General features: G+C 43.0%; 1 protein-coding gene across 2 annotated transcripts in view; it reads left to right on the top strand.

Annotated features, from left to right (window-relative positions):
- The window catches only part of Mcm2 (DNA replication licensing factor Mcm2), a 49,540-nt gene that overhangs the window by 554 nt on the left and 27,786 nt on the right, over positions 1-21,200 (top strand). The window contains exons 1-12 of one of the 2 annotated variants that reach the window (XM_075669334.1): positions 484-506; positions 1,196-1,497; positions 3,312-3,481; positions 3,860-3,948; positions 5,665-5,839; positions 6,865-7,084; positions 10,168-10,375; positions 11,479-11,613; positions 14,004-14,195; positions 15,050-15,143; positions 15,711-15,961; positions 18,583-18,747. In XM_075669334.1, the coding sequence (XP_075525449.1) occupies positions 1,235-1,497; positions 3,312-3,481; positions 3,860-3,948; positions 5,665-5,839; positions 6,865-7,084; positions 10,168-10,375; positions 11,479-11,613; positions 14,004-14,195; positions 15,050-15,143; positions 15,711-15,961; positions 18,583-18,747 (1,962 nt within the window). In that variant the 5' untranslated portion in view covers positions 484-506; positions 1,196-1,234. Of the gene's footprint in view, positions 1-483; positions 507-1,195; positions 1,498-3,311; positions 3,482-3,859; positions 3,949-5,664; positions 5,840-6,864; positions 7,085-10,167; positions 10,376-11,478; positions 11,614-14,003; positions 14,196-15,049; positions 15,144-15,710; positions 15,962-18,582; positions 18,748-21,200 lie in introns of those variants that run through there. The other variant, XM_075669333.1, reaches the window with a different exon arrangement.

Below are 21,200 nucleotides of genomic sequence, written 5' to 3'. Positions count from 1 at the left end.
TCGAGCGAAACAGTGTCCGCGGCAGGAAATATGCCCCTCGCCCACGGTTAACAAGCACTATTTATGAACTTGTTTGTTGCTATTCGAAGATATTTCGTTGCGTGCTGTGCTCGTCAACCGCTTTTTTTTTCTTCTCCTTTTTTGCTAGTTTGAGTAGAGCTTTGGCCCAAATCGCTGGAATATCCAGTGTTCAGCGTGCTAGAAAAGAAAAGAACAAAACAGACTGATTTATTCTCTGAAGTAAACATTATATTCTGGAATGTCTTTGCGGGTTTTTAGCTGGTGCCATGCTTGTAGTCGTTGGTGCAGCTTTTTTTTTAAACCTTGCGTTGATTGATGAGTTGATCGTTGTTACCAACTTGATATAGAAGGCCCTCACGGCGTCAAAGCTACACGTTGTGTTTTCGGTGAACAGAGTTATTCCGAAGGCAGAATTGCCACTTAATTAACTCACCATAACTACAAAAGTAGTAGTCGGTCGCATTCTATTTGTTCGTAGGCATACGGTAAGCGCTTGCTGCACCCGTGCGTGTTTGTTGACGTTGTCACGTTTTGTTTGGTTTGCTTCTCACATTGTGCGTGTCCAACACTGAACATTCGTTGTTACTGTGAAAGGAGTGTAAGCTTCTTTTTTTTTTTTAGCTGTTTATTGTTGCTACATCGAATGTAATCGTCAGATATCTGCGGATAATTAATGCTAAATCACATCTATAGTCCTTGTTCTACAAACTTTGTGTGTATACTGAAGCTGCAACTATTTCAACAAGTTATGCTGGGCTTTTTCATAATTCGGCCACTGATGTGACATTGCACCTGAATGTGCATTGACCTAGACGCACACTACAGCCCGGAATTTTGGTATTTAAAGTGTAGAAATCAAGAAAAGACAGAAGTTCACGGGAAAATATAAGCTTAAATAAAACTGAACAGGGGTTAAACAAGGGATGTTTCTGGGGTCAATGTTCATTTAATGGAAACAATAAAAATTGGTTGTTTGGTTGATGTTTCTACAAGGGAACTTAGTAATAAGCCCTGACGAGGATCAGTTCTTATGTCAAAATTTTGTCTCCAGACTGTGACGTCCCTTGTTGATTAACTTCGTAGCGGAAGGACAATTATCTTTAAGAGTAATTAAGGGCTTACAGGTGCTCATCGTGAGTAAGCTTTCTAATCCCATCTGCTTTGCTGTTGCCAGGTCAGACACTCAAACCCACAGAGTCGGTAAAGAGGCAAGATGTCTGACGGCCCTCGATCCAGAAGCAGCAATGTGGCATCGCCACGTTCTCGAAGCAGCAACGTGGCGTCGCCGCCTTCCCGGGGTGGCAACATGCCGTCCTCACCTCCAGACCTGGGCACGTCGCCGCCAGGTCGCGACCTTCCACCATTTGAGGACGAATCTGAACTCCTCGGTGGCGTCGGCAATGAAGATGACGATGTCCGTCGTGACGATGAGCAAGAAGAGGAGGGGGAAGAGCTGTTCGGAGATAACATGGAGGAGTAAGTAGGTCTTGATGAGAAGCTCTGTTTAGTCTGGTTAGTTTATATTGTTACAGCACTCCAGACAATTTAAGAAAGCAGCACTTGATCTTGGCTCTGAAGTTGATGACACTGTTGACTTTCCCGCTGTGTACTTATTTATCCCTTTGCATCTTGTGTCTGTTGTCATGTGCACATTACTTGGCCTTTCCCTGGTCCCCGTTTTTCACCGTATTGATAATGCTACAAAGTTATAACTCTGCACAAGACTGCCTACTGTATCCAAAATTTCCTCAATGTTGTTGCTGATTCTGTAGAGAAGGTGTCTTGTCTAGTCAGATTGCATATGGCCACACGATTAGTGTTGTTCATTCTCCGATACATGCAAGCACAAGCGATCACGCTAAAGTCAACAATGAATCATATAAATAGCAGACACACGATAGCTCGCTGCTATTGTTGTGGTTTGAATGTTGCTTGTTTTTCGGGGCACTAGTTTGCCCTATAAAGAGTTATTCTTAACTCGCGGTTAGGCAGTATTAGTCTTCACCATCACCGCAACATTCCGTAAACAGATTTCACTTTTGCTTTCCCTTTCCACAACATTTTGATGAAGGCACAATACTTTGACACCTCCTTTAAGAGAACTCAACAGGTTCTGGAGGTGATGTAGATGCACGTAGACACAAATGGGCACTGTCAGTCATTCAATGCATTTCCAAGGTTTCCTAGGTTCCACATTTTAGGGACACAAACATGCTTGTAATAATAAGGAATATACCTATAACTTCATTATTATAGCATCATTTCAAAAAATTATTGTGGCTGTATGTTCACTGTAGGCTGGTATATCGCTGCCACTATAAAAAAAAAAAAAAAAAAAAAAAACATTTGAGCTCAAGGTGGCTTTAGGGCCCCTTTAAAGTGTGTGGAGTAGTTCACTCTAGTGTCACAGGTTATGGGAATGTCAGGTAGTTTTCATAATTGCTACAGCATCGGACAAACAGTGATCTGATTTTGAAAGTTACATGCTTGTAGGGTTTACGTAGCTTTAACAGAGGAAAGTACTACTTACATTTTGGGCATCTTGTTTATCTCAAGTTTTCTGTATGCTGAAAAACCATCAATAATTACCGTGTTTTTATTGGTGAGGCTTCTTTTGCCATTAATTTAAATTTCACAATTTACACACTAAAAAAAAAAAGATAAGAGAAAAAGGTGCCGATTTTACCCAGGCCTTTCTTCGTACCAGGAAAAAAGAAAATGACTTGTACCAATGAACAGCTAAGAGTAACATTATCAACAGTATGGGGAAGTGAGGATACTTTTTTTTTTTTAGTAGTAATGTTCACACAGTGAAAGACAGGTGGATGGGCAAAATACAAACTGTAAACTAGAATTACAGAATAAAGGAAACGTGAGAGAAATATGTGTTCACAGTGGAAGCATGTTCAACTGTTTCCCAAAATTTTGCTTGTTAACACACTGTCCAGAACAGCTTTTTCGAAAGCTGTGTGGTATGTAGTCCTCTAAAGCTGTGTTGCAAATATGTTGTGTATTTCTGCAAGAGAGTTCAGTGCATATGGTGTATATGAAACTTTTTAGAGCAGCTAAACTTCATTCCCTTCAGTAACCAATATAGACCACTCCTCTGGGGACCATTTCTCACTGCAACTGCAACTTACTACTGACCAGTCATTTGTGGGCAGAGTGGAGTTGTGACTCTGTTTCACCCTTCGGAGCAGCCAGTTGCGTGCAGTGATGTGTTGCATCCGGCAATCGTTCCATCAAGCAGAGACGTTTTGGCGGAAGTTGAGGGTTCTTTCTTTCTGCAGTGACTACCGTGCAATTCCAGCACTGGACACCTACGACCCGCAAATGCTGGATGACTCGGAGTACAGTGCCTTGTCCGAGTCGGACCGTAGGGTCGTCGAGGAGCAGATGCGGCAGCGAGATCGTGCGGAAGGCCGCGTCACTGGCCGCATGCGAAGGGGCCTGCTGTATGGTTAGTCGCCACTTACGTTCCACTGCCTTGGCTTGTTTTGCCAACCCTTGAGGAAAGAATGTTATTGTTTTAGAAAAACTTTTGGAACTTGGATTTCTAGAGAATAGATGGCCGAATGTGAGGATTGATGGGGAATGTGGGGCCATTTAAAGGTGGGTGAACAAGAAATGTCTTCATTCCTAGTTTTAGATTTACTTCACGAAGCACTGATGTCGAGGGATGTGTGTTGAAAGGGGAAGTACGTACAATCTGTTAATCCACATGCGTGAATCTTGCAGTTCTTGGTGTGAGTCGTTGTACCTGCATTTATATTTTTCTTTGCATTTCAAAACAAATTTTTTTGTGTTTAGCCCGTCTTGTCTGTTTCTCCCTCAACAGATGAAAGCAGCAGTGAAGCCGACAGACCCGTCCGGAGGAGGCGGTTGGCTGAGCGCGCAGCGGAAGGTGCTTTCTCGGAAGACGAAGATGTGAGTACATCTCGGATGCCCTTTAATATTGGTTCCTTGTATGTTTTCTAGTAATCCACCACCACGGTTTGGTGGCTTTGGCGTTGTACAGCCGAATACGGGGTCTTTGGTGAGGTCTCGGATTTCCTTATTGGCTGCGGCAGCAATATTCCGATGGGGGGCAGAATGCAAAAACACCCGTGTACAGTGGAACCCCGTTCATACGTTTTTCACCGGACCGGGGAAAAAAAACGTAACAGCCGGGAAAACGCAACAGTGAGGAAAGCTCCGAAAATGAATGAAAAAAAGTGCAGCTTCAACTATAGACAATTTATTTCCACAGAGTGCGCTTAGGACCTAAAAAAAAAAGTCCAGAATTGTGGCTTGCCGTTTCTTTCGCTCGCTAGAAATCACCACACGTTTCTCAATAGCCTGGAAGGCCGCATTGCTGTCAGCGTCGCTGTGAGGTGCGACGTACCTGCGGAGGAGGTCCAGAGCCGCAACGGCTTTTCGAAAGCTACGATTTGGCAACTCCCCGGCATCATGCGGCTCGTGCATCGCAGTCTGCGACTTCACTCGCGACCGAGATCCCAACGATCTCGGCAATGCTCTGACACTCTGACGTCCCGACAACAACATCCACGGCGACGTAGTCGTCGTATGTGACCGCCATTTTGGCTTTTGGCGAGTTTTGGCCGGGCTTGGCTATGGAGTTGGCTGCAAGAAGCCGCACGCCAATTCGATGGCGGCCTCTCGAACTGGCGTGCGGCTTCTTGCAGCCAGTTCCATAGCCAAGCCCGGCCAAAACTCGTTAAAAGCCAAAATGGCGGTTGGAGCGCGTTGCCTACTTTAGCCCAGGCGGGTTCGGGGGGCTAAGTTGCGACGTATCATGCGGGAACGTTTTCACAGCTACGACGTAACAGCGGGGTTCCTTATACATTGGATCCTACGGAAGCTATGCCGGGACCGGATGAAAACGACGTAGCAGCCGGGAAAACGCAGCAGTGAGGAACGTAACAGCGGGGTTCTACTGTACTTAGATTTGGCTTGCTTAGATGGGGCTGGTGCAGAACGCTGCCGCTATGTTGTCCAAACAGATGCAGCTGTAAAAGCACAAATTGCAGCAGAAGCGTGAAGCCGAGCATTAGTGTGTTACCTCGTGATGCAATAAGAGAGTATTCAGTAAACACAGATTAAGTGCGTCTTCATTGCTGAAATGTTTTCACCTTTCAGTAATGCGATAACATTTCAGGGAGACAGGTGTTCCAATCACTTTAGTTGTTTTTTTTTTTGTCAATAATGATAAAAAATCATTACATTCCCATGAAGTTTGCACTGATTTCAAATACGCTGTTACTTTAGTTGCGTGAATTTGACTTTACTAAGTTTCTTTACTCTAGAAACTTTGTTTCTAAGATGACAGTTCACCTCCATTGCTTGCGGCCATGATAGAAAAAATAGAAAATTAAAAAAAAATATTTCTGAGGCATAGTTAGATCAAAAGAGTAAGGGAAGTGTTGCAAGCACTTTATTTTTCTGACCATTACTAGCTATTTTACACTCTCCTTAATTTAATTTGGGAGCCATGTGGTAGAAAATGTAGAAAAAGTTTCTGAAATGAAAGCAAGAAAGTCTGCTTGCGATACCCCCTCCCCGCACACACACGAGGCAAAGTTTTTGGTCTACAAGACCCGTGTCACGCCTGCGTTATTTTGTTTTCTCCTTTCTGTTTTCCAGATGGTTGAAAGCATCGAAAACCTTGAAGATATGAAGGGCCACACAGTCCGAGAGTGGGTGACGCAGATTGGTCCCAAGACGGAAATTTACAACCGCTTCAAGAACTTCTTGCGCACGTTTGTTGATGAACGTGGCCACAACCTTTACAAGGAGAAGATCAGGCAAATGTGCGAAGGTGGGCGTCTCCCTTTTAATGCGTCACAAGAAACATTTATGTGAACGTTAAAGGAAATACCTTAGGGAATTGCAGCAAATTGTTGCAAGGGTTAGCTAAGGAGGAACAATTGCTGGAGAATAATGAATCGACAGTTTTATCATGCGCTCATGCTATAAATTCAAATGTGTTTGAAGTTCCTGGCTCGATTTCTTTGGCTATCACTGTATGACAGGCAGCAAGCATCATCTGTTGGTTTAGAGCAGGAACACAGGACAAGGAAGAACAAGTTATGGCGTGCAACTCACTTTCCTTTCGGAGCACGTTCAAGAGGAGACAGACCCGCTCGCAGTTTTATGCCTGGTGTTTCCCCCCGATTGCCGAAAAAAGTTCCCACAAAATATTTTTTCTTTGCTTTCATTATGCTTGTTATCGATGTGTTTTGCAGATCTAGATAGAAGATAATTTTTTTCTCTGGTATTTATATGTTATCATTAGAGGGTTAACATGGGAGGGTCTATGTGTGTACTTCTAACATAACACTGCATGACTTATAACCCAAGCCCTTCCAGTATCTAAATTGTCCATTCTCCAAATACAGCTCTTACATAAACATGTCATAGACATACCGTGTGCAAATGTGTGTGAGCTCATTTTATGTGTTGTTAATGCTTTTACTCCCTTGTGAACTTCTAAGTGATAACTTTTTTTCTCTTCATTGCACTGAGAACATCTTGGTATAAGCTGTGCTGCATGGCAAGCTTCACAAAAAGAAAGCAAATATATTTTGGTTATTCTTTATATATATTTTAGCCATGTGCTGTTGCTGTTTCTTAAAGAAAATATTTCCTCCAGTATGAATGCTCTAACAAATGTATAAATTTTCATGCCCTATTTTCATCAAAGAACTGTAGCCTTGTCAAACTATGTTAATTGCAGCTTTTATTACTACAGCCACCATTTTCCTATGCAGGAAGAGGTGTGAAAAGCATTAATTAGCTGATTGATTCATTCAATGAGCAAACCTTTCTCTGTAATGCTTGCAGAGAACAAGCTCAGCCTGGAAGTTAACTACAACACCTTGGCCCAAGCTGAGCAGGTCCTAGCTTACTTCCTGCCTGAGGCGCCTGCAGAGATGCTAGTCATTTTCGACGAGGCGGCCAAGGACATTGTTCTTGGCATGTTCCCACAGTATGAGCGGATCACCCGGGAAATTCACGTCCGCATCACTGACCTGCCCCTCATCGAGGACATTCGCAGTCTCAGGTGAAGTTATCCGGTCTGACACTCAACCTAGCTTTCCTGTGCTTTTTAATCTCCAAAGGAGGCTTCAGCTTGAGGTCAACTCAAATTTCTTTGTCCAAACACAGGTGAAACATAGAAGTGTGGTTATTAAATGACCATGGAACTGATTTTAATAAAATTTGTTGCGTTTGAGGAAGAAATATAAATTGTATAGACTGTGGGTAGTGAAATTTGGCTTTGGGTCTTATAGTTTTTACAAAGAGTGCTAACGATTGGTGAGTAAAAGAAAAAGCAAATTGAAGTACGAAGATTCGTAACTAGGCACCGAAAACAGATATTGCACTCTGTAAACTGTGCCTGGTAGAGCATCTAAAGCAGATAAATGTGATGTACAAGTGTGCAGTTTATTTAAAATTGTGACTGTATTTACAAGGCCTTTGTAATAGTCCTACCCTCATATTTGTGGTATATTTCATAAGGGCGCATAAGACATCACTTTCTCTGCTTTTGCTGGCTCAATAAGTGTAGCTTACATTCTCATACCCTCGTCCCATACTCTGCTGTAGCTTACAGAAGTGAAATTATTGTTATTATTGCTTTTTACTAATGAACGAGAGTTGTACACATGACGCTTCAGTTTTTTAATGTTTATAATATTTCAACAATTTCTGTCTAGAACTTGATAGTTTAAATCAAAGATCTACACCCATCCTGTCGGTAGACTTTGCCTCTTTATTTTACAGATGTAACAAAACTAATCGAATTGAATGTGGTGGATGCTCAGCACAATGGTTTCTCCATTCTGCTTTATTTAGATAGGATTTGCAGAGCTAAAGATTCCTCCTAACAGGACACATCAATCAAGTTGTAATGCTTAGTGCACGTCTCATATAAAACAGACGAAACAGAGGGAAGGAACGCAGCAAACATTGTCTCTTACTGCTCCTGTCTCTTCACAAGTTGCAATGATTGTACTATGTTTATTTCACTCTACATGCGCCGGACACTACAAACAGACTACCATTAGGTAAGCTGGAAGGGTTTGACCTAAGCTCAGTCCAGTGGTTTTCAGCCATAGATGTGTTGGGGACGCTTTGTGGACTGGCGAAAGGGATGGGGGATCCCTTGCAGTGAGGGGGGCTGGAGGGCGGGTAAATTAATACAACATGCAGCATGAAACAGGTGCCTTTCATTGCTACTTGGCAAAGAATTTCCAAACAAAAGTACCACATCAATTCAATCTGAAGAACTTGTCAATACATGGTGCGATCAGCTTAAGCAGAGTTGCATATCTGCAGCCACATTCAACCTGTTTCTGTATTCGCTTTTCAAGTATGCAAGCCTGGAAAAAGCGTGCATGCATACACGTGTCGTAGAAAACTGCAACAAAAGCTTTGCAGCCATCTCACGTAGAATGGGTAACATTTCTGTAGTCCCCAACCAGAATGCCTCGAGGGTTATAGTGTCCACGCCTGGAAACAAAAAAAGAATTGCAGGCCTGGCTTTCGCGGATCCGTGGACCCCCATATTAGAACCACTGGCTTAGTCTATAGTTCGCTTATACAAATGGTCCATTCTGCCAACTAAGTGCGGTACCACAAATATGTTAGTTTGCTTCTTGATCATGCATGGATTTCTTATCGGTGGCTCATTTGCTCACTGACATGCTAGTGTCATGTACTATACTCGTGGAATGAAACATGTCAGTTTAGGGCTAACTAATGTGCATATGTTTGTTTCCACCATCTCCAGTTTGTGCGAAGTCAGTGTAAATTTTGGTATATGATTTGACCAAAGGCTGTGCTGCTTTTAGCGACCATATGCATAGTGTCATGATATCGCACTTTCGGGTAATTGCGCTTAACCGGCACTCTAAATTTCTGTCAAGTTTCACTCCATGAAGATGGTACGGTACCCACACAACTGATTCATTCTGCTGTTACAGTAGACTTTCGTTAATTCGACCCTGACGGGACCGACGAGTCCGGCGGGTCGAAATAAACAAGATGCCTAAAAAACACCAATACACATTGCCAATTCATTTACCAGTATTTTCCAGAGTATAACATGCCTCTGAATCAAATGCGCATCCACTTTCTGTGTGCCCGAAGTAGAAATCTAGCATGCACCTGATATTTTAGCAAGAAAAAAGGGCACTTGTCTAATATGTGTGGTACAATTGCGGCCCGTTCTCGAAAGTCAGTTTCGCTGCATGATTTTTGAAGTCGCCTTTGCCGCTGTACACTTGTGTTATGCGGTAATGCATAGGACCCTGTGAAGGCAGTTTTGGTTTCGTATTCAATTGCGCTGCGCAGGCAATTTTTGGCCCAATTTTTTTGAAAAAAGAAAGGTGCACATTAGAATCGGGTAAATACTGTAATGAGACATTCTGAGCAATGGTTAGTGCTTGAATATCCTCCCAGGGCAGGCCGAAGTTAGGCATTTTCGACGGGAGATGATGCTTGTTCGACACATTCACTGTCCACTAAGCTCTATAGGGGTCAGACGCATGCATGTTGACTGTTAAAGTTGGAATTATCCAATGGAGGTCAATTTCAGGATCGCAATAATGAAAGTTTGGCCCTATAGAAATGCATGTGTGCTAGCCAGTAACACTTTTTAAGATCTCATTGATGGAGTCAAATTAATGGAAGTGTACTGTATTCTTTATCAGTTTCAGTTTATTGATGCATTTGAAATTTCGCACAGGAAAACTAACTCTAGGAGGTCCCATAGTCTTTGACTATGGGACCTCCTATTACCTTAGTTAATTTAATTACTTGAATTGTCTAATTATGTGGCCATCCAGTCTCCTTGTTCACAAACACTTAAATGAGCAGTCAAAATAATAAGTTTGCACTGTTATTGCGATGGAGAAATTAGAAAAAAAAAAGTGTTTGTTACTGAATATTCAGGTTTATCTAATTAATGTGTATATAGTAGTTCTCACTTGTATGGGCAAGGGCTTTGCCTAATGAATGAGTGATTGGTCAGCTTTGGTCTTTTGGACATTTTGCCATTAAAGGCGAGCCCGAGCTGGCTAATAATTCACTGGTAATTTGTACACGCACTCACATTCTCGGTGTGTTCTCTGAACATTTTAGGCAACTCCACCTGAACCAGCTGGTTCGGACTGCCGGGGTAGTGACTAGCACCACTGGTGTGCTACCACAGCTCTCCCTGGTGAAATACGACTGCAGCAAGTGTAGCTATGTGCTCGGTCCTCTGGTGCAATCTCAGAACCAGGAGGTCAAGCCAGGATCTTGTCCCGAGTGCCAAAGCACGGGGCCCTTCACCATCAATATGGAACAGGTAAGGGTGTGTCTGACTGCAGTGAGATGCCATTGACACTTTTGAGTATGCAAGAAACTACCTGCTCTTCGAATTTCAATAGAAGAAGTGTTTAATGCCTTACAGTACGTCCACACTAGCGAGGAATGTGCGTGACATGCCATGATCTGGAAGAAAATGTATGGCAGATACGTACTGCAAAGGTCACACTGACCCGCACGTTGCAGGGCGTGGCAATCAGTGATATCATCCGACGTCCTAAGTTCTCTTGTTCCACTCTCGGCTTCTTGAGAAAGCATGCACCTTTATCTTCTTGGTCTTCCCTGGCGTCTAGACAGCAGTAAGCAAAAAACTCAATGTTAAAGGCATGTCGATGTGACTCGCTTTTTGCTAGGGTCCTTTTTTTTCCCCGGCTACTGCAAGAAATGGATCTCAGATCCATTCGAGCTGTTGCCAACTGTTCCTACCACTTTTCTCAAACTTTGCTGATCACAGCATCTAACTGTTTCTTTTTTTTCCTCACCTGTGTGGATGCACTTTTAGAACAGTTTTAGTGAAAACTCAGCGCTGTAAGTGCTAGTTAGAACTTACACAGATGTCTAGAGAAGCCAGCTTTAGACTTTTATGGATCTTGCATGTGACAAACAGGCTAAGGACTGAAGAGATGTATTGCAAACAGGAACAAAAAAGTAGCAGAATCGTTGAAGGGATACGTAACTCAAATTTGCAGCTGATACGTATGCTACTGCAAAAAGCAAAAGAATTAGTATTGTGTTTGTAATAACATTTAGTGTGTATTGTCACTGATAGATGGCTGAAGGTACTGATCTATCGTGTATCTAGAGAAATCTAGGGAAATTCCTTGGCTGTCGGTTGACATATTTCTCTACTTGTTTTCTATGTGTTTAAAAAGTTAAGTGCTTTAGATTGATTGAATGATTGAACTAGTACAGCTACTCATCTTAAAATTTTTTATTTGATCTGTTTGATTACCTTTAAATGCTGAGGGGTGCTCGTGATGGCTTGAGAATCTCCTGAGAATTGATCTATATAATGTTTTGTTGGCTGCACAGCTTGTAAATGATTGGCACTGCTTCCAACACTTCGCTATGTGCGTATTTCAGACCTTATACCAGAACTACCAGCGCATTACCATCCAGGAAAGTCCTGGCAAAATAACAGCTGGTCGTCTCCCCCGATCTAAGGATGCCATCTTGCTGAGTGACCTCTGCGACTCTTGCAAGCCCGGTGACGAAATTGTGAGTGTGTAAACAATAGTTCATGTAGTTTATACAACTGTAGTGACCTCTCTTAAAACACGGATGAATATAGTTGAAACATGGAAAATCAATGCATTGCTTCAAATCATCTGTTTGACAATCGTATTTTGCATGTTTGAACTTGCCAATTTGGGCATATTGTGGCTTCACGATACTTCAGTAATGTAAAACATACAGTGTTCTACCAAGCCACTTGTGGCCGGGGCAGTGAAATATTATTACAAACTGCACAAAAGGCACTTTCTGAAAAGAAAAAAAAAATATAATGCAATGAAACTGAGGTGATATTGCTTCTTTCCCAGTGCTTGTTTAGCTATAGTCAAACCTGGATATATTGAACCCACATATAGCTAATTGTGTATATTGAACACCTGTAAAATCCCCTGGAAAATTTTGTATGAAACTTTTTTATTTTATATATCGAATTACCTATATATTGTCACGTTATAGTGACCTTCAAGAACACAGTAGTTAAGCTGTGAATGGTGAAACTCACTTTTTATTGGGCGAACACAGTCGGCAATCGGCGAAATCTCATCAGCTGGTCAAGCACGTCGGCTTTTATACATCACTCGTCAAAGGTTTTAGTGTAATCGCTTGTGCCCGCATGGTTTTCAGAAACTACTACACAATATGCAGTCTGATAATGCAGTGAAAGCTCGTTAATTCGAACTTCAATAATCCGAATTTATGGATAATTCGAACTGTACGATTTAGTCCGGCCAAGCTCCACAGAAGTCTATGCATAAAAAAGTCAGTTAATTCGAACGCGAGAAGGTTCCGCCGCAGATAACTTGAACTACACGCCACCGTGCTGGCGGCTTGGCGCCTGGCACACGGCCAGAGAGATGCGCCTACTGCCTACACCCAAGGCTGCATCGCCTCCTGAACAGAGAGAACGGCGAGAGAAGGCAAAATCGGGAAAAATCTAACCGGCACGGTGTCGACCAGAAGCCAGTGGCGGCTGCCTCCTCTCCGTTGACCTCCGAGACTTCTTGCCTGTCGCAAATCTCGGGGGCTTTGCAAATCTCCTTTGCTGACTATGTCGACGTGGACGAAAGTGCAGTGGTGTGTGGTGCGCTGACAGATGACACAATTTCTCGGGTCAGAAGCGCTGAACCTGTCGCTGCTAGTGACGAGAAGGAGGAGGAATACGAAGCGCCAGTACGGCCCTCCGCTGCGGAAGTCATGGCTGGATTGAATGCTACCCGTCTCTTCTTCAGTGTTGAAGAAGGCAAAGTGGAGGCCTTCGCCACATTCGCTCGTTAGAGCAAAGAGGGCTAGCTGTCGCCTTCAAGGAAAGAAGGCATACTACGATCGCGGACTTTTTCAAGCTTTAAATTTCTGACATGCCCTACTGCTTCCAAATCGCAGTGTACTGTTGCTCTCCTTCAATTTCGTTAGTTCGAACTTTCGTTAATTCGAACTGAAGCGGCTTCCCCTTGTGGTTCTAATTAACGAGCTTTTACTGTACATGGTTCGACGAGGACATACACAACAAATAAAATTAACGATAACATTCGCCTAAGTTCCAAATTATGCAGGTGCGTCTTGCGCTGAGCGATATCGTTTAACATTTGCTAGCTGGTGAAAGCGGTCACTGGAGAAACAAAGAAGTACACGTGTGTCAGTATCAAACTTTTTTGTAATCCCCCTTCAGATTCAGTATATCCGGGTTCGAGTGTAGAATCCTTTGCCGAAAATTTAGATGGTTTATAAATTAGACTAAAGTAAAAGTAACTTAAGGGGACATTAAAGTGAACAATGATTTCTTCTGCATCAGTAAATTGCCGTTCTACAACACCAAAAACACTGCTCTTACAACGATAAGATGTTTTGTAAACCAGAAAAAGCGCAAGAACGAAATACGGGTGACGACGCCTACTTAAGTTCCCGCAACTGGTGGCTGTGACGTCTTGGATTTTGATGGCATCTTCTAGGGCCTACTAATTATATATAGCGGTACAGATTGACTACATTGTGGTCTAAAGGAACTAAATATTAAACATGGCAAGTTTCGGGAACCTTTACTCAGCCAACGCGGCCCAAATGCGAAAACATACTTTGGAATTCCTGACCTCACACTGACGTAGCGGCGTCGAGGTTTCAGCGCGAAATTCAAATACTGATACTTAGACCTTCATTTCCTCATCTAATAATCAAACTATTTTTTCGAAATGACTGCCTGCAGGGTTCTCAAACTATGCTTCATCAGCCTAACTGATTTATTGTTTCGCTTTAGTGTCCCTTTAAGAAGGAAGTTTACATTACAAAGTTTGATAACTTCCGTATTCACGTTAGCTGGTAATTGTGAGACTGATTATACCATATTGTATTGTAAGTTCAGTAAACAAATTTTTATCTTGCAGGAACTTACAGGAGTGTACACAAACAACTACGATGGATCCCTGAACACTTCTAATGGCTTTCCCGTGTTTGCGACCATCATTATGGCCAACCATGTGCTCCGAAAAGATGATAAAGTTGCTGCGCGGCACATGACAGATGATGATGTGCGTCGCATTGTGGCCCTGTCCAAGGATGAGAAGATCGCTGATCGAGTAAGTGTTCTTGTGTACCGGGTGTCCCAGCAGCTAACTTTAGCCAGAGCTTAAAAATATGCCAATGCCACGTAGCTGGACAGAACAAAGGTAATGTTGTTTGCCGTCGCTTGGAGATACTCAAACAATTTTTTTCATTCTGCCTAATTAGATAATTAGTCTTAATTAATCAACTTCTCAAATATTACAATTATATGAAAAGCGTCAAGGAGAAAATTATAGAGCGGCATGAAAAACTCGCGGTATAGCTTTCTGTTGCTCAGTACAGGCTACATAAAAGTGTTTTTCTTAGCGTGAAAGAAGCCCGTGAATACGTGTGAAGCGCCTCGAGCGGCTAGACGCGCTGAAATTGCTTGCATTTGCAGACGTTTGAAGGCTACTTTCACGCTCAGAAAACCACTTTTATGTAGCCTGTATTGAGCAGCAGAAAGCTGTGCCGGGAGTTTCTGATGTCGCTCTACAATTTTCTCATTGACACTTTTCATCTGATTCTATTTGAGAATTTGATTAATTAATTAGGACTTAATTAGCTAACTACGCAGAATGCAAAAAATAGTTTGAGTAACTCCAAGCGGTGGCAAACAATATTACCCTTGTTCTGTCCATCTACATGGCATTTGTATAAACTCTCGTAAAGTTGGTTGGGGACAGCCTGTACTATATGCATGTGTGCAAGTGCCAGCTTCATAAAGATCTTGTGCGAACTTATGCTAGTCTGTCTCTCGTCAACTTGTGCAGTCTGCTTACAATCCGAAGAGTTTGGCAGTTTTGCTCTTTTCACTCTGTCAAGTTGCCGGGCTGATTTTTGTATTGTTCCTGCTTTTTCCTTGCACGCCGAAACCAACCATTTGTAGATTATTGCCAGCATTGGTCCTTCCATCTACGGCCATGAGGAAATCAAGAGGGCCATTGCACTTTCCTTGTTCGGTGGTGAATCAAAGAATCCTGGTAAGTTTTGAATCTTCTCTGTGAGATTTTTTCCTCCCCCTTTGTATTATGAGAGTGACTGTCGATCTTAGATCAGATCACTCTCAGTGCTAGTGTACCCCATATTTTAATTTTATTTTTGTGTTCTTTCTTTGATAAATATTGCTTGTAAAAATGTTAAAACAGAATGTGGCCCCCTAATACAAAGGTACTAAATGTGGGTGGTATTCTTTCACATAAGACCTCAAGGACATGGAAACATTGCTACAAATTGACCTAATTAAGTGCAGCAGGAAATTGGACTAAAATGTTGTTAATGCTGATGATTCACACAAAATCTTGGCCAGCTATTATGGAAACTGGTGCTTCTTTTACGTCTAATGAGCTAGAAATACTGACTTTTTCCTGCGTCTTTCTTGTCCTGAGTCACTTTTTACTAGTTGCAGTGTCCGAGCCCTTAGATGTTTTACGTTTGTAATCAATCTTGAAATCATATCAAATCGACTTTTCACTTGACATCAACAGTCACAGATGTCTAGGGTGGGTACAAGCTAAAAGCTCGAATACATATTCGGCTTCTTCTGATAGGTCAGAAGCACAGAGTTCGTGGCGACATCAACCTCCTCATCTGTGGTGACCCCGGCACGGCCAAATCACAGTTCCTGAAGTACGTCCAGCAGATAGCGCCGCGCGCCGTCTTTGCCACGGGACAGGGTGCTTCAGCTGTGGGTCTGACGGCGTACGTGCAACGCAGTCCCGTCACGCGCGAGTGGACACTGGAGGCCGGTGCACTCGTCCTCGCCGACAAGGGCGTCTGCCTCATTGACGAGTTCGACAAGGTGTGTAGTCGCCCCTGCTGCTACTGCCGGGTGCGATTTTAAACTTGTGTGCGAAAACTGCAGCGCGTAGAGCTCGTCAGGGGCCGTGTCCGCTGCCCTGTTGTGGGCGCAGGTCACGCGCACGAGATTGCACGCAACATTCGATGATTTAAATACGACAGGGCCGGTGCGCAGCCTTTCCTGAGCTCTGTCGCACGCGCAGTGAGGAAAACAGTCAGACCTCGTTACAGTGATGTCACAGCTGACATGAGAATATGATCGTTATATCCAGTTCGTGGTTACATTGCGCTGAGTTTTACACTGGCAAAAGAAAGATAACAAAGAAGGGAACAAGGACGTGGACGGACAAAATGCAAACAACCAACTCTTTATTTTTGTTAGAGAACACGATAATATACAAAGTGAAAGGGGAGGGGGGGGTTTAAGCTGTTGGTTTTATTTAGAACGGTTGGGTCACATGATGTCATTACGACAGCTTATAACAGTACCTGAACTTCCTAGTCAATCAATGAACTTATTTGAAGATTACGGGCGGTCTCACTGACTACTTAGTTGTAGCTTGACTTCAAAATTTTTGCTCTTCTCACGTTTTCTTCCAGAGGCACTGTTTTTTGCTTTGAGTTTATTTGTTGTGCTATTAAGAAAGTGCTGGTGTCTAGCTGCACTAAGTCCTAACTGGCTTGTTAAATTAAGAAGTTCATGCAGTAGTGCAGTTGGTGCTTTGCCATAGTGCACAGTACAGTTACAGTTAAGGGGGGAGGCTACACTTGAAATACAACTTTTTTATTTGTGGACAGATCTGAACGAAATTTTCACAGTTTGTGTATTTTAATATGCAGATTCTAAAAATATAATTAATTTTGCCACAGGATAAGTAGTTTCTGATATACTCTAAATGCATTGTATAAGCTGAGTCCTTTGTTTGGAGGAAAATTAGCATCTAAACAGAAAACCCTAACACAGTAATTTGAGTATAAAGACTATCTAGGATGTTCAGGGAGTGCCATAAGGTATTATTCAATGTTCTAGGCTAATCTGAGCAAGAGTTAGAGCTCATCAAAGTTGTGAGAAAAAAATGCCATCTTGACATGTCAAGCATGTGACTCATTTCAAAAACTTTTTGAGAAGAGTGCTGCTTTGAAAAGGTGCATATTGCTTACTGCATACATTTATCTTTCTGGCAAAAAAAAATTAAGTTGGTAGCTGAAATAGGACAGAAGCTATTTTACCTCCAAAATTGGAAGTCTGTCGGAATTGTTGTTTTGAGAAATCAAGGAAAAACATTCTGCAACATCTTTATTGAGAACGTACCAATAAAATCTCAAGGAAATTCACCAGGGGCATAATCTGGATACATCCTATCTTTTTGCCGCTTTTTCGCCAGCTTCCTTGCGCTCAAAGAGGCTTCTCGCTTCTTGCTGGAGTTAGCACTTCGAAGGTCCGGCGCTCCGGACGTTTTCCGGCGCTCGCTACGCGCTCGCTACTTTCTTCAGTCGTGAAGGAAACGGTGCCTGCACGATCTGTGCCAACACGCGTGGCGTGGGCGGACGAAGTGTTGACGCTAGATGTGCCACTTTGCAGCTCGGAACTCGATCCGGTAGAATGTCCAGGCAGACCAGCAACCGGCAACTCCGCGAGTATGACAGGCCCAGCCGCCTTCCGTTGCGCATTCCACAGCCGCTTGACGCGGATTAGCCTTGAGACGACAATCTTTTCCAGCCATTCGGGCAGCGAAATGAGCATCTTATCAAACGTCGCGAGGCAAGCGGCTGAACAAACGTAGACAGCGGCGCGATGAAACCAGAGATAAACAAACGTAGCGAGACGCGAGCGGTCGAGCGCGCGCCGACGAGCACCGGACCAATAGGAGCGAGGCGCGCGGGGGGTGTGCGCGCTTTGGCCAATCGGCGGCACGGACACATCCTCCAGAAATGACGCGATAGCGTCGGTTTTCCTTCACCGACGCCATTTTGAACTGGTGCAAAATGCGCACAAAGAAAACAGCTTCAAAACAAGCGCAAGATGGTGGCCATCGGCCACCGCGTTCGCAAATGGTGATGGCGCGAAGTTTGAACATTTTTGACCAAATTTTGCTGATTTCGCGTTCACCCTGGCCCCTTTAAGCGCGATTTTTTATTATTTTCCGATTAAATTTAGCTTCTAGATTTCGCGGAGGGATTCTTGAATGTATAAACGTAGCGAAAATGCACTTTTCCGAAAATCGACTTTTTTGTGATTTTTTGCCGTTTCAAGACCCGCGTCCCCCCTTAACTTTTCTTTAAGTCATTCTTTTTCTCTGGAGACTGCTGTGGGTATTACCAGGCTTATAGCTTGACAAATATGTGAATAATTGCGCCTTTCAAAAATTTGTACTTTGTGGTTAAATGTTTATAAGTGATCTTCACATTTTTCTTGCCACAAGAGGCTGCGCAATGATGGTAGCAGTGGGGCTCTTCAATCTGTCATCCCAGACTACCCAGAACTGCCTGAGATGGTGCTTTCAGCCAATGCGCGTTGGGGCATGTATTGTTTTGGGCAGTCCTAAACGGCTTGGCAAATCGAAGAGACCCAGTAGTTCATGGCTGTAGATGTTTCACACATGTGACAAAATGTTGCCGCAGATGAACGACGCAGACCGGACGAGTATTCACGAAGCAATGGAGCAGCAGAGCATTTCCATCTCCAAGGCGGGCATCGTGACGTCGCTCCAAGCACGTTGCGCTGTCATTGCTGCAGCCAACCCCATCGGTGGTCGCTACGACCCATCCTTGACATTCGCCGAAAATGTGCGTTGCGTTCACAATGCTTTTCTTTATATCTGTTGAGGCATTCAGTGGCACAGAGATGCTGTAAGGGTGATGCAAGATGCTGTAAGCCGGGCCAATTTGTGTGTGCATCTGCGTTTGGAAAAAAAACAACTGCAAAATAAACATGCATAAATAACCTGATGATGATGGCAGAAGTACTGGATTAACAAATTGGAAAGAACCGTCTAACAAGCACAATCCTCAGAGTGTAATGCAGGGAGTGAACAGGTGACACGAAAAAAAAAAAAATATATAAAAAAACTGCACTTTTTTTTCATTGTCTTGTAGGTTTTTGGTTCATCTTTTTTGCTGCGTTTTCAAGACAATGCCACATAAAGCTCATTTTCAAAATGAGTTGCTCTTTATAAACTGTAGGGTTTACAGAAATGTTATGTACTACATTCTGGCTAGCTGGAAAACTAGCAAGGCTAGGCTAATTTTGCCGTTTTGCCAATTTGCTTCGTTTTAAATTATCAGTGGCTACCTGAAGGAACCAGTGGAGTTATTCCTGTTTACATTCCTTGCAGAGAGAGTGAAATGAGTGCAATTCTCCACAGAAAATAATTCTGGAATTGTGCGAATACTATACAAATACGAATCTAATAGTGACATTTGAATAATTTGATTCATGAATCGAATATCTGATACAGTAGACTCTTTAAATTATTTCTACTTAATTCAATTTTTGGGTTAATTCGATCCCAGCCGAAGGTCTCGGCTGGTGCCCATGCATTTTTATGGGCCCAAACTTTCGTTATTTCAATTCTAAATTTAGCCCTTCACTGGATGATTTGAACTTAACCAGTCAGTATGTACACGCATGACCCCAGTGGTGACCCCAATAGTGACCCATTTAGTGGCAGCTTCTGTGTTGGTGGAGCTTGGGGACAGCAAATGCGTTGAACACACGTCATCTCCTGTTGAAAATGGCTATTTTCTGGCCTGTCCTGGGAAGATTTTCAAGCATTAACCGTTGGTCACGATGTCTGGTTATGGTATTTACCTTATTCTATTAAGATCCTTTTCTTTTTTCCTAGAAAGTTTATTTGAAGATTGCCTGCATGGTGCAATCGGATGCAAAACCAAAACCGCCTTCGTGGCGTTCATATGCTGTACTGCATAATACGGATGTATTGCAGCGAAGCTGGCTTTAGGAAACTGGCTGCCATGGTGCAACACATTTATTTATTTATGTATTTATTTATTGATTATATACTGGCATCGCCCATGCAGGCATTACAGCAAGGTGGATTACATTGTGAAGGAATAAACAAGTGATCACATTCTTAAAGCGCAATAAAACGCAATTAGCAATGTCAGGCGAAAGACCATTCCATTCTCTTATAGATCGAACAAAAAAAAAATACCTAAAGACATCACCCCTGAAAGGGAACTTGCGGACTTTCAGTGCATGGTCGCGTCTCATCGACGTATAAGTCGACATCGACATATTAGACCCTTGTCCGTTTTTCTTGCTGGAAAATTCGGTGTGCATTACATTTCCACTTCGTTTAGAAGCTTTGTCATTTCTACATTAGTTTTCTACTTTGTGCACTTAAAGTGGATGTGTGTTTGGTTTGGGGCTGTGTTAGAACCTGGCGAATGCTGCCAAATGAATCAAAGGTGTATTTTGACATTTTCTCCAAGTTGTTTAATGTGAGCCACCGGATAATTCGATCAATTTTGTTGGTCCCATCAGGGCCAAATTAATGGAAGATGACTGTATTGGGCTTTTTGGATATTCAGTATATTCGGCGAAAGACCTGACTGTGGTCGGTTCCTTAATGCGCAGCCTTTCCATGGTGCCTGGTTTTGGTCAATACTAGGTTCATACAAGTCGACAGGACCAATTGAAACGATAATTCGACACGGAATGATGTAGCGGTTACAAAAACAGCGTGTGTGAAATGTGTGGAAGCATGTGCAAAGATTGAAATTACCAGAAGACACAGATTACATCAAATAAGTGTGTACGCACGGGCAATTCTCGCTGTCTGGCTATTTTCTGTTCCCATGCAAGCTTAATTAAGAACGGAGCCAAACTTTCTACGCTTGCTCAGGGTAGTTGCCATCTGTTTTCCTGCAGACCCAAGCGGTGCTTCAACAGTCGTCAAAAAAACTGCACAAACACAATAGCACCAAGCTTTCGGCTTGCAGTCTGTTATCACACCAGCCAGCAGTGAAGTTACATGGTGCCCACATTGCTCAGCTCTTTAGGCGCAATCGGTGTTGCTTCGTCAAGTGTTGGTGACTAAAGTGGCGGTTTGGTGTTAAATTGATGTCAATCCATTCACAATGGCTGCAAGACGGTCAAAAAGCCGACAAACTGCCCTGTTAATGAAAGATGAAAGCGAGTGCATGGGATGGGGTACCAATGTGTTGTTCCCGGCCGTCATCTTTGCGACACACTGTACATGGCCTGTGTAGTCTCT

This window comes from Dermacentor variabilis, chromosome 9 (genome assembly GCF_050947875.1).
Source record: "Dermacentor variabilis isolate Ectoservices chromosome 9, ASM5094787v1, whole genome shotgun sequence".
Classification (NCBI taxonomy): Eukaryota; Metazoa; Arthropoda; class Arachnida; order Ixodida; family Ixodidae; genus Dermacentor; species Dermacentor variabilis.
This window is presented reverse-complemented; position numbering and strand designations above follow the sequence as displayed.